This window comes from Macrosteles quadrilineatus, unplaced genomic scaffold (genome assembly GCF_028750875.1).
Source record: "Macrosteles quadrilineatus isolate MER2022 unplaced genomic scaffold, UCM_ALF_1.0 Scaffold_1__1_contigs__length_201487025, whole genome shotgun sequence".
Lineage (NCBI taxonomy): Eukaryota > Metazoa > Arthropoda > Insecta > Hemiptera > Cicadellidae > Macrosteles > Macrosteles quadrilineatus.
Window position 1 is genome coordinate 682,385 of NW_026542594.1, and position 15,185 is coordinate 697,569.

Consider the following 15,185-nt stretch of genomic DNA (forward strand, 5'->3'; position numbering starts at 1 on the left):
GTATATTAACAACCGCTAGTGTTCCAGCCAGTGGCACTGCTGATACGATTCCCAAAATTACACTTAACTCAATTCAATGGGTGATGCCACATGTGATACCATCAGATGGAGAGAAGTTACAATTACAAAAGATGTTATTGCAAAATAAAAATTTGCAAATTGCATTTAGAAGCTTAGAGCTGCATGAACTTCCATCACATCCCAATACTACAAGACATACATGGTCAGTAAAGACATCTTCAAGTTTGGAGAAGCCTAGGTATATTATATTTGGTTTCCAAACAGCTAGGGATAATAGTGCACGAAAAAGAACTGATGAATTTGATCACTGTAAATTAAAAAATCTCAAAGTATTTCTAAACTCTGAATATTATCCTTATAGTGATTTAAATCTCGACTTTGAAAATGGAGATGTCTCTAAAGCTTATGAGATGTTTATGAGGTTTAGAGAGACTTACTACAATACTATCCCAGATCCTATGATTAGTAGGGCTGAGTTTATGAAGAAATATCCACTAATTGTAATAGACTGTTCTAGACAGAACGAAACAGTGAAGGAAGGAATTGTTGATATTAAATTAGAGATTGAAACTGCAGAAAATGTGCCAGCAAATACATCTGCATATTGTTTGATAATACATGATAAAGTGTTTGAGTACAATCCTTTGTCAAATGAGATAAATAAAATGTAAATAAAAGATGAAAAACATTCAACAAGAATTGGTTGACTCTGCAAATCAAATACGAGAGAAATATAGAGCTTTAAAACGTGGCAAGTTTCTAGAGGCTGAAGAGAGGTTCCAGACATTCCAAACTTTACTAGAGCCATTACAAGAATTAAAGAAAATCACATCAGAGAGGCCTCGAATAGAGATACTCCCAATGACTCCATCTAGAATATCAATGATACCAAGATTACAACCATTACAACCATTACAACCATCCACTCCACAGAAATTAGATTTTGGTCTTTTAGCATCAGACTATTTAGGAAATTACCTCAGTAAAAGTAGTATGACAGACACTACATATGGTATTAGACGAGAAGCAAATAAATTTTTTATTGGAAATAAGGAAGTTGATATTGCCAATGATGATGTTACAGTTGCAAATAAAACCTACAAGGGGACAAAAGGTTTGTGGCAGTTGTTAACGTTAAAAGAACCTGAGAACTATACTCAGGCTGATTTGCAAAATTATAAAGAGATTTTAGAAGCTACAAATGGACATTTAAAGAGTTACAAAGATGGTGCACCAATTTCAAGTAATAGACATACTAAATATCTTAATATAATTAAACCTCTATTTAAATGTGTTGGTGAAGGTTTGAGACAAGTGACTGGTAATAAAATAGACTATATTTATTGGGATGATCCTAATGAGCTTGTAGATAGGTTAAGACTTCTTTGGCTAAGTCGCCAAGCTGGTAACTCAGGAGTGGATAATGAAATAGATTTCATTATTGAGGAATTGAGAGAAAGTGGAATTATTTATTAAATAAAAATATGTTTATAGATATATTTTATCGTTTATATAATCCATATAATAAGCCTGCAGAACCCAGGGCTAGTGGTGAACCTACTTTAAATTTACAAGACGATAGTTGGAATTGTTTAAACCGTAAAATTGGTAATGTTAAAGATGGGGAGTTTGTAGATGATGTATCAACTTTGGGACAGACATTAACTAGAAAAGGTGATGTCTTTTTACAAGGTAAAACTAAATATGAGTTTTTAGAATCTAAGAATAAAAATTGGAATGCTAAAAAACAGAAAATTACTAATGTGAAAAAGGGTGAAAGTTTAGATGATGTGCCCACTTTACAACAGACTTTAATACGAACAGATGGTGGTACATTTGTACAAGACAATAATAATTATGAATTTTTAGAATCAGAGAATGGTGTTTGGAATGCTAAGAAACGGAAAATTACTAATGTAGAAAAGGGTGAGAGTTTAGATGATGTGCCCACTTTACAACAGACTTTAATACGAAAAGAAGATGGTAAATTTATACAAGATGATAATAATTATGAATTTTTAGAATCAGAGAATGGTGTTTGGAATGCTTAGAAACAGAAACTTAGCAATTTGATGGAAGGTACAGATAGTAAAGATGCTGTGAATGTTTCACAAGTTCCAAAAATGGAAGCAGGCTATTGGAGTTTTTATAATAAAAGGTTAGTACGTGTTAAACCTGCCATTGATGAAACTGACTGTGTTATAAAAGAACAGACTATAACTTTTGATAAAAAAGAAAAATGTTGGGATGCCAAAAAACAATTTATAAGGAATCTACCAGAGGGAGAACATTCGGATGATATTTGTCTAATGTCACAAGCTATGCATTACGATGGATCAAAATTTGTATATGGAGAAAAAATTTTTAATTTGATGGAATATAATCCTGATTTATTAGTTGCTGACCCCACATCTTTGAGTGGATTTAAGTATATAGATAATAGACGATATATACCAGAAAACTATGTATTTAAAAGAATGGAAGATAATCTATTGATTGGGGCTAATGGTGATGTATTTAGAGTTACAGGAAAGGATGATGTTATAAAAAATGAATGAAATTGCATACGAACTTCATAAGCCTGCAAGAAAGAATTTCATTAGAAGGTCTTTTAAAGTATTGGGTATAAACGAAACCATACAAATAGATTTAATTGATATGCAAAACTATGCTAGAGAGAATTCTGGCAATAAATATATTTTAACTTTAATAGATACATTTTCTAAAAAAGCTTATGCTGCTCCACTAAAGAATAAGACAGGGTTGGTGGTTACAGAAGCCATTAAAACCATTCTACCAAAGGGGGTTAAAAACATTCAATCCGACAATGGAAAAGAATTTTTTAATCAATATTTTAGCAAACTAATGAAAAAATTAAATATTAATCACTATCACACATTTTCTACAACTAAGGCTGCAATTGTGGAGAGGTTTCAGAGAACTTTAAAGAATTGGTTATATAGAGAATTTAGTGCTCAGGGGAGTTATAAATGGTTGGATTTACTTCCAAAGTTAATTCGAAAATATAATAATAAGGTGCATAGATCTATAGGAATGAAGCCTAACCAAGTGAATATTAAGAATAGTAAATATGTGCATGAGAGGTTGCATGAAAGGACTTCTAAAGTAGTGCAAGTTAAAAAGCCAAGATATAAGGTAGGTGATAGCGTAAGGATTTCCAAGTATAAACATGTTTTTAGTAAAGGTTATACTCCAAATTGGACAGGGGAGTTATTTACAATAGCAGAAGTAAAGAATACAAAGCCTGTGACTTATATCTTGAAAGATGAAAAAGGTAATATAATCAGAGGAGGATTCTATACAGAGGAGTTGTTAAAGACCAAGTATAAAGACATGTATTTAGTAGAAAAGGTAATTAGGAGGAAGGGTGATTTATTGTATGTCAAATGGCTTGGGTTCCCAAGTAGCCAGAACTCATGGATTTCCACTAAGGATGTCCAAGGGAGCATGCCCACGCCATGAGCCGAGTTCGCGTGCAAACCACGCACATACATGATTTTGAAATAGAAATATAATATATCAACTGGAAAGGGGAATGGTAGATGTACTAGCAATTGTGCATGGGGCAGAGGGGAGTGGTGAGGGGGTGAGGGGGGGGGAGTTGGCCCAAAAACCCCGCACCTCAAAAAAAAAACGGCAGCAACAATCTGATTATTGAAATTCAACACGGTGTTGCTCCTGCTCCATCGAATATATATTAAAACCAAAACAATCGAGTAAAATATCGTGTACACATGGTGGGGTTCTATGGTACAATTGGGGGTTGCACCTGATCCTGCTGCAGTGAATAGCGTTTTTACACTACTACTGCTCCTGCTGCAGTGAATAGCGTTTTTACACTACTATACTATGGGACAGTTGGAGGGGTGCACATGCTCCTGGTTCATTGAATAGTGTTATTACATAGAAATATATATATTTAAACCAAAACAGATACACAATAAACTGTACACATGATAGGGTGCTATGGTACAATTGGGGGTTGCTCGTCCTGATCCAGTGAATAGCGTTTTTACACTACTATACATATACACATGCATGGGTCAATAAATGAAATAATTAGTTTTTTTTTTATTTTTGCTTAATATCGAATATATTTATGAGGAATAACTAAGAAATAAGGTTTGACAATTATATAGGGATTTGCAGGCAAAGATCAGGATTTTTGGAATTGGTGGCCAAAAAATGATCCCCATGTTATTCTTATGGGAAAAAACGCCTAAAGTGAGGTAAAACCGGTAGTTCTCCACTACTTATCCTTCTTAGGCAATGAATGCCTATGTTCAGACAGCTACCTTGCTGTACCATATTACTCTTCTCTTGTTTGCATAATATACTAATCATCGTCATATCTTATCCAAACGTTTTTTAGATACTCAAGGAATTTTTAAGAATAAGTTACATAAAAGTTAAACAAAATACAAACTTGAGTGGTTCAGGGTGTTTGTCCCTGTAGAATGTTTTTTAATCACTGCATGGCCCATTCGTTGAATAAAGACTGTGTATGTTACAAAATCTAATGTAGCCACTGATTCAATTAGAGTTTGGCGTAAATTGTCAAAGCATAAAGACATTGAATCGCCATTCCACATGCAGTGTTCTATAAAGTCGGGGTTTTGTAGGTATTTGGATGTGGTACAAATACTTTTTCCTAAATATATGAGCAAGACAGAAATACAATAATTGTATTTTTATTTTTTTGTACCAGAGATGAAACTCTAACGTTTCATGGTTTTAACGGAACTCAACTCTATCAGTGATGACTGATGCTGGGGGCCGTGGATTGTGTTAAGTAAACAGTTGTTATAGAGAGTCGGAGAAGCCCCGAACACGAGCACCGGGGCGTTACATTCAAACTGCGACGCCCCACAAGTGAGGCCCTAGTGGCCGACCCAGTTCTGGCGTCGACACCTCCTTAATCGGCTCTCAGTCTCAACTATACAACACAACTTTGCTAAACTAAGAACTGACACCTCCAATATAATCTACAACTACAACCAACATCGGTTCTGTTGACATGACGCCATCAATATACTTCTTGAAAGCTCGTTGATCAAAGAGCTTCGTTTGGGTAATTTCAAATCAAAAATCGTCAAGCAATTCTTATTAGTGAGCTTTCAGATCGAAAAAAAGTCTTTTGGAGTACTATTATTCTCTAGTAACCCAGCAAAGCATAAGCAGCAAGCCATAGTTCGCTCACTACATTGTTCATATCTGTTCCGAGGTAGCATAATAAAATTTTTACCCTGAAAACATATACTCACAGTTTTGGGGAGCATTCTAAGGAGTTATGCGATAACAAACTTGAACCTCTGAGATAACTCAATGTAGGAGGACCAGTACTACAGCTGTAACAAGTTTGTTTGTTTGCAAAGCTCACCTGTAGGGCTGGTGGTGGGAGGTGGCTGATGCAGTCTGGCCCAGGCAGCGTACCACGGCTTGTCCGAGGGAGTGCCCGGGGGTGGGTGAGGGTAGACAGCGATGAAGGGACTGCGACCACTGGCGGCGGCGGCCAGGGCGTTGAAATGGGACATCAGCCCCAGTCTGAAACATACAAACATAAGGTTACACGAGAACATACATACATTTAGAAGTGGGTAAAGCCTCATAGGGAACGTGCTTAACTAAAAGTATACAGAGCTACAAATGATTCAACGAGCCCTTTTTCGTTCCTGAGAATAAATTACAGACGTTCTGATATTTTTTTTTCTCAGGGGAGTTTGCAAGTCGATATGTTGATGGATTCACGTGTAGTGGGACAACGTATCCATTGGATTGATTGATATAACTACACCACAGTTTGTGCAGTTACCAAATGTCGTGAAAATATCCTTCAGTCATTTGGTGTGGACATAACAAAATTGAACTCATTTACAGTGGGACCTCGATAACAAAGAAGCTTGATAACAATAGTGTATTTTTCAACTCTCCTACAATTTATTTTACTTCCAATCATATGGTTCTGAAAACCTTGATAAGAAGTCAACGTTGATAACAAGTTTTAATTAATGATCCCCATGAGAGTCTTGTTATCAAGGTTCTGCTGTTTTTTTTTGTGCCAGCGATATACAGTACTTAACAATCGAAGTTACATTTTGATGGCAATGTGATGTGTACAAGTCCACAGTACATTTTAAATTTCGTAATAATAATAAATCGTTTGATTATGTTTAAAACGAACAAACTGCGATCGCTGGGACCTTCGGTTTTCCATTTCTGTTTCGTAATTGTCGCAGCCACAGTAACCAATTGATTATTTAGTAATCAGCAGTAAATCAAAACTGAACATTTCTACTCAATATTATGTCCTCAGCTGGCATTTTGTTATTCATTCCTGTACCGGGATGGATGTTACAGGAACTTGTCAATGTCATGTCAAGGTGTATTGTCAGGACAATGTGATGGTAAATTACCACCTGGAGATAACTCCATGTGAAATGAGTTACATCACTAGACTGTAATGTGACATTGCCATTGGACCTTCCTTGCCAATTACAGTACCTGAATGTGAAGGAAATAATGATAACAAACAGCAGACAGTGTCGTTAAGAAAGATGGACAGCTGACAAGAAAATTGAACAATCGGTTATTCTGTTGATACCATCGATATAGCGAGGTTGTTATTGGAGAGGTAGGAGACTTTGGTATTGGAAAGGTGTGACAAAAATAAAATAAAAAAACAATTAGCCTATAGTTTCTTTCAAATTGTAATCATCAAAAGCAACGACAGGCTGTAAAGAGCTCAGGCGTCCAATATAACGATGAAGTTCCATGGAAAATTTAACTTTAAGGATTAATCTGTTTCATGTAGTTTCTCATGGTCTTGTCTGTTTGTTTCAGTAGGCATATACGTTATATCAAGTTAGCACAGTACAAATAAGGTAAATAACCTTTTGTTTGTAGGCCTATACGTTATTCATGCGAGGACAAGTATTCTACTATACTGTTCTTCCAAGTGGTCATTAATAACGGTAATATTTAACTAACTCAGTTAAAATTTTAAATGACCCAATACATTTCGCAAAATACATTGGGTGAACACAAAATATGAACATCGAAATAAAAATCTGTTTTTTTATTTACAGCTTTATAGGATTAATATTTTTTTCCTAAGCGAGTGAATAAGCTCTAAAACACAAAATGATAATACAGCGTGCAGTATATAGCCTGTACAGCGGGATCCAAGTACAGCGCTTTTTAAGCTCAGCGCTCTCTAAGTGCAACCCACTTACAATAATCGTTAATGTTAATACCCTCCGCTCATAACTTTTGTTTATCACACTTGAGGTAAATGCTTAAAAGGTTTTTGCGATTAGGAACTTAAATGCTCACTTTGCTAAGCCTTGATTATAAATTATAACAATTTTTACGAGCTGGGGGAAACATTTAGTTAACTTGAATAGCTATATTATATTTGAAAAATATTTGTAAAAAATAGATAAAAACTGTTTTTACATCCTATTTCTTGTGAGATTGCCACTGTTATTGATGAGGATGAAAGACCAAAAGTTAACTTTATCGCCGTTTCAGAAACACTCAAAGCGACTTGTGGAAGGGTTGGGGAAACTTGGCCCAGGTGGGAATATGCATAAGAGAGGTTCGACGTTCTATTGAAATGGATGCCTGAACACGGCACTTGAACTTAAGTGTTGGGCCGCTTGGGGCGCCAAAGTGCTTTCCCTGCTCTCCAGTCAAGTGCCACTCAATCCAAGTGTCGCCGTTTACAGCTCTCTACATCTAAATAAACATTTGCAAACTCCCCCCCCACCCCCCCTCCACAACCAAACCCACAACCCATTCAACCAATAACAAGTACCTTACCTTCAGCGGCCCAACCACACGATCATTGCTCATTCCGTTTAACATGAAAGAGAGTTTCTCAACTGGCATCGCTTTTCAGTTAAAACTGTTAAAGGAATTTGTTTTACAGTGACTTAACGTTGGGCTTTCGTCGATATACTTGATAGTTTAACTATAATTTTTTGTTGAAATAAGTCAGGAAACATATTCGTGTTGGGTGTTGGTCTATTACATATACACTTTATTTCAATTCAAAACAAAATCGCGTGCTTGAAATAGCTCCTGTTAAGCTTAAAATGAAACCGTTTAAAAATTATAATGAATACGTACGAGGGAGTAATAGGTTTAAAGTATTTTTATGTCCAATCTTTGGTATCCTTATAATGACAATCTCTTGGCGTATATTTTTAAAGCAGTAAATTTTTTTGAAAATCATTTGACAGGTAACATCCTTATTACCTATCAATAATTGTTCAAATAGGTATGTGTTTATTCGTCGAAGAGGTATCCTTCATATTAGTATGTATAACAATAAATGTACGAAGAAATTTGGGCGTTACAAATAGTTTTCTTATGTGTTAGAGATTTTTTTAAAATAATTAGTTTCAAATAACACACGTCAGCAGTTGAGTAGTTTTTTTCGGCTGACTTAAAATCTTTAACTGATTTGTAAGAATCACTCCAATCCAAAGTTGATCTCTCCTCTAGACTCCAAGTTTTGAACAATCTCACGTCGACGTCACGGTAATGAATTAGGAGCTGAGGCGAATAAAGCCAAGTTGCGAGGCGAAACAATGAACTTTTGTCGAAACTGTACATCATCTTACCTCTAAGTTCTGCCTCTTAAGTGTTCCTGCAAATTTAATACGCTTAGGGGCTGCAGCGTGGGGGGGAGGGGGCAAAGAGTGTTATTTACAGGCGGCTTATCGATTAACTCACTACTTAGCGGAGCAGCTTCGCGACCGACTTGTTAACTAAGTAAGCAGGATCGTCTTGGTTAACTTCCTTCCACTCCTTGGTACTTGCTCCTCACCTTCAACTTGGCGGTCTTCACTTCAAAACTTCTCCGACAACGTCTAACGTATGGCTAATCTGGTGTTAGAAGTATTACAACTCAATTGTGTGGATATAATTGAATTATAGATTTGTCGATTTTATTTGATGATTTGACTATCGAATTTCCCGTACCCGGGACCAATTTACTTTTTCGTTTTGAGATCCCCAGAGGCCAAAAACACCATCCGTTCAAATTCATATATGTATAAGTGTCCCTTAACGCGATAACTTTAACAAAAATAATACGATTTTGATTAAATTTGCTACAAACGTGTAAACGTACGTTTATTCAAACGAATTCGCGAACCAGCATAATCAGACAATGGGAACATTGTTTGCTTGTTTATGGATATATTTTAACCAAATTTGGAAATTTTGTTTATTTCATACTAAGCTATCAACATTGCAATAAAAAACACACCTCAATACCTTCCCTGTAGCAGCAAACCTAAGTACTCAATAAAATTAATGTTATTAAAATAGGAAATAAATCTGACAATGTTTAGGGAATATCTTAGTAGAAATGCAGCCAGGTAAATGGAAATTCGCTTAATCTGCAGGTTTGCTGTGGCGGGGGTATTTTACTTTGCTTTACTAGTTTTACTTTTATGTTGGCTGGATTTTCATCTTAAAATACATAATCGTAAAGGGCGAGAAAACAACAGTGGTCGTACAATCAGCTGTTTTTAGTATTATAAAGACGAGATGGTAACTATCTGTGTCTGTCTGTCTGTTCGTCTGTACTGAACCGATTAGGTTTAATTTTTATAAAAAATATATTTACCGCACCAATAACTCACTTTCTATTCTTGCCTTGATATTGACCTGGGACCATGCCTCTTGTGCTATCAAAGTTCTTAGGTGAGATTGGAAGAACTAAATATTGATGTGTCTCCATTGTAAAAAAGCAATGTTTCCGTTCGCGTCCACATTTCAATATAAACTTATCGAACCATTGAATTCGCTTTATTTTAGAATCCCACCTAGCTTATTTCACAAATTTAATATAAAATTCTGTAATGCCATGTGGTGGGTGTATTTATCCCAAGATTGTGTCATTGATTTGTGCAATAAGTAGATTCTAGAGACGTTGCTGTATTAACCTACGGTAGGTGGCGTCTCCATCTCATACTGTTAATAATGATAATAATAAGTGCCTGGGGACCGAGGCATGGCTCGGTGGTTTGTTTCCATTGTATATTTTTGTTTACAATTATCTTGAATTCTTACCAAATCTTTGAATAAGATCCAAAAATATCGAGATTTTTTAACGATAGGATGATAATTGTACAGAGTAATTATATTCAAAAGATAGGTAACCTTTACACTATTTCTTTGTTATATCGTTCTTTAATCATGAATTTTAACTACTACCACAAATTCGAAGGGTTTTTGCCCAGAGGTGGCTACTATTCAACTTTTCTTTTATTCTTGACTTTGGATAGTGAAAATAAACATGCCATTTTAACAATACTTAACTTCATTTACACTTACCTGAATCCAAAAATTACATTTTTATCAAAAAAGATGGGATTGAATTTTGTTTCTAAAAACTATGACGGATGCGCAACTATTTCATAGGTTTGGACTAAATAGTTCTCTCCCGCGCTCTCCTCCCGATGCAAAGCACGGCCATAGTGGCTAAAGTATTAATGTTTGTAAAAACTAAGAACAAAAGTTCACACATGTATGGATGTGTTTATTTCATCATCAATACAGTATTCTTAGGGCAAATAGTAAATGTTGGGAGAATTGCATATGTATGTAATTACTAATTTGTGCAAAGATGTTCGTAATGTAAGATTGCATTTTAAACAGAGATTGACTAGTGAATGGCTATTCAGATGATTCTATGTTTAAAATTAATGTATCATAACTTTAATTTGTTGATGTTAAACGATGCCAACACAATTATTTATCAATGTTAAAACATGTCTTGTCAACCAAAGACTTGCTAAATCAAGAAAAATGAAAAAGTCACTTTCTATCAAAACATTTGTCTCAAACCGCTTTTGTCCTAAGGGCGTTTAAGATATACAAAACTGGGATAAACTCGAGAGGATTGTAACAGTTAATAGCTGTTTGGTTTATCAGAATATTGCTGAGAGCTATTAATGATTGCCATCGGGGCTAGAGTATTGTTGTCTGCATAATTGAACACTTGCGAGAATAGGGAAGGAAATAGTGAAAAGAGAGAGGATAAGGGAGAGAGAAAGAGAGAGAGAGAGAGATGGAAGCGATTGGTCTAAGTGCTGGGGCAAGACATTAAAGATTAAGAAGACGTCTCCGATCGGTCTTATGAGCTGAAAATAAGACAAAGCAGTCTATTCTTCGTAAAGTTTGCGTTTTTGCATGACTTTATAATATTATTTAATTTATTTATGTTTTCTAACTCAAATGTTATAAATGTAAAAAAAAATTATTGCCTAAATATGCGGGTTTTGAAAATTGTATTGGGTATTTACGTAAAGATTTTGCGGATAATATACAAGTCTCTAGGTTAAATTCAATTTAGGAAAGCATTTTAACAAATGTCCGTAAGTATTTTTCTAACTTAAGTGTTAATAACTGCAAAAATAAATTGAGTGTAATTGAAATTGATTTGAAATAAACTCCAAAAACGTATAATTATATAGGTTACTTCTTCGCAATCCTGATCAAGTTATAGCACTACGGCCGTTTCGGGGAATACTCCATCGTCGGTCGTCAGTATTATAACCGTGCATGTGCTTAAATGTTTTCGTGTCTTGTCTTGTGTTGTATATGTAGTATTTCATTGACAACAATGAACTGAAACAATTGACGCAATGAAAATGAAGAAATCTCATAAAAAATCTAAATATCAGAGTATTATAGTTTAGTGTACGAATACACCCGACGATGGAGTAATCTCCGAAACAGCCGTAGTAGTCTAGGCATATTAGGAAAGTTAGCGGAAAGTTTAGGTACAGTCCTAATCATCACTTTTCTTTATGTTTTTTGGGTCGCTGAACACGAATATGAGGTTTGCTGATAGATATTTTGCCCGGAACATTGGTTATTTTGTGAAAAACCTTAAAATTTGGGCACTTTTTTTGGTTTTTCGGGCAAATCTCGGTAAGTATGGGTTTTTGATAAAATCCTGCTTTATAAAATTAAAGATGACAAAATTTACTACAAGTTTCCTATATAATGTTTGTTTCTACGACGAACCGTTTCGCCACTAGAGCACACTAAAAAAGGCCAGAAGTACAAAAAATTAAAAACATTGCTAAATGCTGCCGTTTTACATTACGTTTCCATGGAAACAACCCATGTTACGATAATTTTAACTATTTATTCATGATAACAAACTGAAACACACTTAAAAATACCCCCACCGCAGCAAACCTGCTGACTCAGCGAATTTCCATTTCCCTGATTGGATTTACACTAAAATGTTTGCTTAGAAATATCATATTTATTCCCTATTTAAATAAAAGTTTAACGAGTACTTAGGTTTGCTGCAAAAGGGAGGGTAAAAAGGTGTTTTCTTTTAAATGTAATAATATAGTATGAAATGAATGCATTTTCCAAACTTTATCAAAACATGTTCATAAACAAGCAAACTACAACAGTTTACTTAGTCTCCATAAGAATAACATGGGCATTTTAAATTTACAGATTTTTGGAATTTTCTCCGTAACCATTAGGCGCATAACAACGCTTTAATATACTAAACAATTTTTTTTAGCTCTACAAAATGGCATGGAAATAAATCGCTAAATTTTAAGTTTATATGGTCAAAAATAGGAAAAGCCAATTTTTACCCCATAAAACCCCCCATAAATCCCTGTTCCCATTGTCCGATCATGCTGGGCAAAACGAAAAATGAAAATAAACCCTAACCGTTTACAAAGGTTTTACAATGGGTTTCCATGGAAACAACCCATGTTACGATAAATTGAACTATTTATTCATGATAATGAACTGAAACACACTTGATAAATCTATGCCAAGATGTATGACTGACTGCTGGAACATTTCCCGTTCCCACAAATCCCCCATTTATTTTCTCAGCACAGGGATGTTGCTGGCCACAGGTTTGACTGCTATAGTGGGTGAGAAAAAAGGATTAAATACATTAAAAGAGTTGTAGATAACTTTTAACTTTGGTAACGTCAAATTCAGACGAGTAGACCGTGTCCAGCCACTTGCCATAGTAAATAACGCGATGAAAGTAGAGAATTCTTACCCGTAAACCCCAACACATTGTTTCAACGTATCAGCATCGCTAAGAATTCTGATGAAGAACTAAAACACTTCTTGTCCTTCTTACGGAGAAAATTCCAAAAATCTGTAAATTTAAAATGCCCATGTTATTCTTATGGAGACTAAGTAAACTGTTGTAGTTTGCTTGTTTATGAACATGTTTTAACCAAATTTGGAAAATGCATTCATTTCATACTAAATTATTACATTTAAAAAAACACCTTTTTACCCTCCCTTTTGCAGCAAACCTAAGTACTCGTTAAACATTTATTTAAATAGGGAATAAATGTGATATTTCTAAGGAAACATTTTAGTGTAAATCCAATCAGGGAAATGGAAATTCGCTTAGTCTGCAGGTTTGCTGCGGCGGGGGTATATTTAAGTGTGTTTCAGTTTGTTATCATGAATAAATAGTTAAAATTATCGTAACATGGGTTGTTTCCATGGAAACGTAATGTAAAACGGCAGCATTTAGCAATGTTTTTAATTTTTTGTACTTCTGGCCTTTTTTAGTGTGCTCTAGTGGCGAAACGGTTCGTCGTAGAAACAAACATTATATAGGAAACTTGTAGTAAATTTTGTCATCTTTAATTTTATAAAGCAGGATTTTATCAAAAACCCATACTTACCGAGATTTGCCCGAAAAACCAAAAAAAGTGCCCAAATTTTAAGGTTTTTCACAAAATAACCAATGTTCCGGGCAAAATATCTGTCAGCAAACCTCATATTCGTGTTCAGCGACCCAAAAAACATAAAGAAAAGTGATGATTAGGACTGTACCTAAACTTTCTGCTAACTGTCACTTATATTCCTAATATGCCTAGCCTATAGTGTTATAACTAAATCGGAATTGCAAAAACAGTAAGTAACCTATATATTTATACAGTGTGTAAATTAAGTATCGAAACAATTTTTTTTACAGAAATAGATAAAAATATTCTGTTTGTTGCATCGATTGTTAACAAAGGTTTGCAGTTTTTTACATTAAAAATATTGTTTAACCCCCCTAACAGCGTAGGGGGTAGGGGGGGCTTATTTTTTTCAAATAGCAACCCCTATTAAGTGACCCCTAAAGGTTTGTCAAAAGAAATACTATGACGCAAACGAGGTGAATATATCACCCCTAGCCAAAATGGCGGGTATTCCAAAATGGGTGTTTTTTCACATAAGTCAAATTTTGGAATAACCACCATTTAGGTGAAATATCTACCTCGGGTTGGCGTCATTGTATTTCTTTTGACAAACCTTTCAAAATGAGGGGTCACTCAATGGGGGTTGTTATTTGAATAAATATTTTTGATGTAAAAGAGTGTGGAACTTTTGTAAACAATCAATGCCACAAACAGAATATGTTTATCAATTTCGGTTTAAAAATACAGATTTGTTTCTATACTTGTGGATTGGTGTTTTTCACATAGGCCTAAATCAAATTTTGGAATACCCGCCATTTTGGCTAAGGGTGATATATCAACCCCGGGTTTACGTCATTGCGTTTCTTTTGACAACCCCTTCAAAATGAGGGGCCACTCAATAGGTGTTGCTATTTCAAAAAATAAGTCACCCCCTACCCACTACGTGATAGGGGGGTTAAACAATTTTGATGTAAACAATTGCGAAACCTTTGTTAAAAATCAATGCCACAAATAGAATATTTCTATCTATTTCTGTTTAGAAAATACAGTTAAATACAGTAGATTTGTTTCAATACTTAATTTACACACTGTTACAGTGTGTAAATTAAGTATTGAAACAAATCTGTATTTTCTAAACAGAAATAGATAGAAATATTATCTACACGCAATTTGCCACACTGAAAAATAAAAAAATAAACTTTCTCGTTAGATGGAATTTGAGCCAAAGAATAACCAAAGAACTAAGCTATTGAATTTGATAAGTTTGACTGATTCTCTGTTCAATTTGGGACTCGGATACATTTTAGACCGCAACAATGTTTCAGGAAAATGTGGTGGTAATCTCCGACCACATAACTGTCGGAGTTAATTTAGACACAAATCATCAAAGTTATCGTCTCGGCCAATTTCTTGTTTAGCATATTC

The 15,185-nt window shown here is 34.9% G+C and overlaps 1 protein-coding gene across 1 annotated transcript in view; it reads right to left on the reverse strand.

The window, feature by feature from the left end:
• Positions 1 to 15,185, reverse strand: part of LOC128983571 (homeobox protein Hmx-like) — a 42,734-nt gene that overhangs the window by 16,335 nt on the left and 11,214 nt on the right. The window contains exon 2 of the mRNA XM_054402892.1: positions 5,423 to 5,586. Coding sequence (XP_054258867.1) covers positions 5,423 to 5,586 — 164 coding nt within the window. The remainder of the gene's footprint in view (positions 1 to 5,422; positions 5,587 to 15,185) is intronic.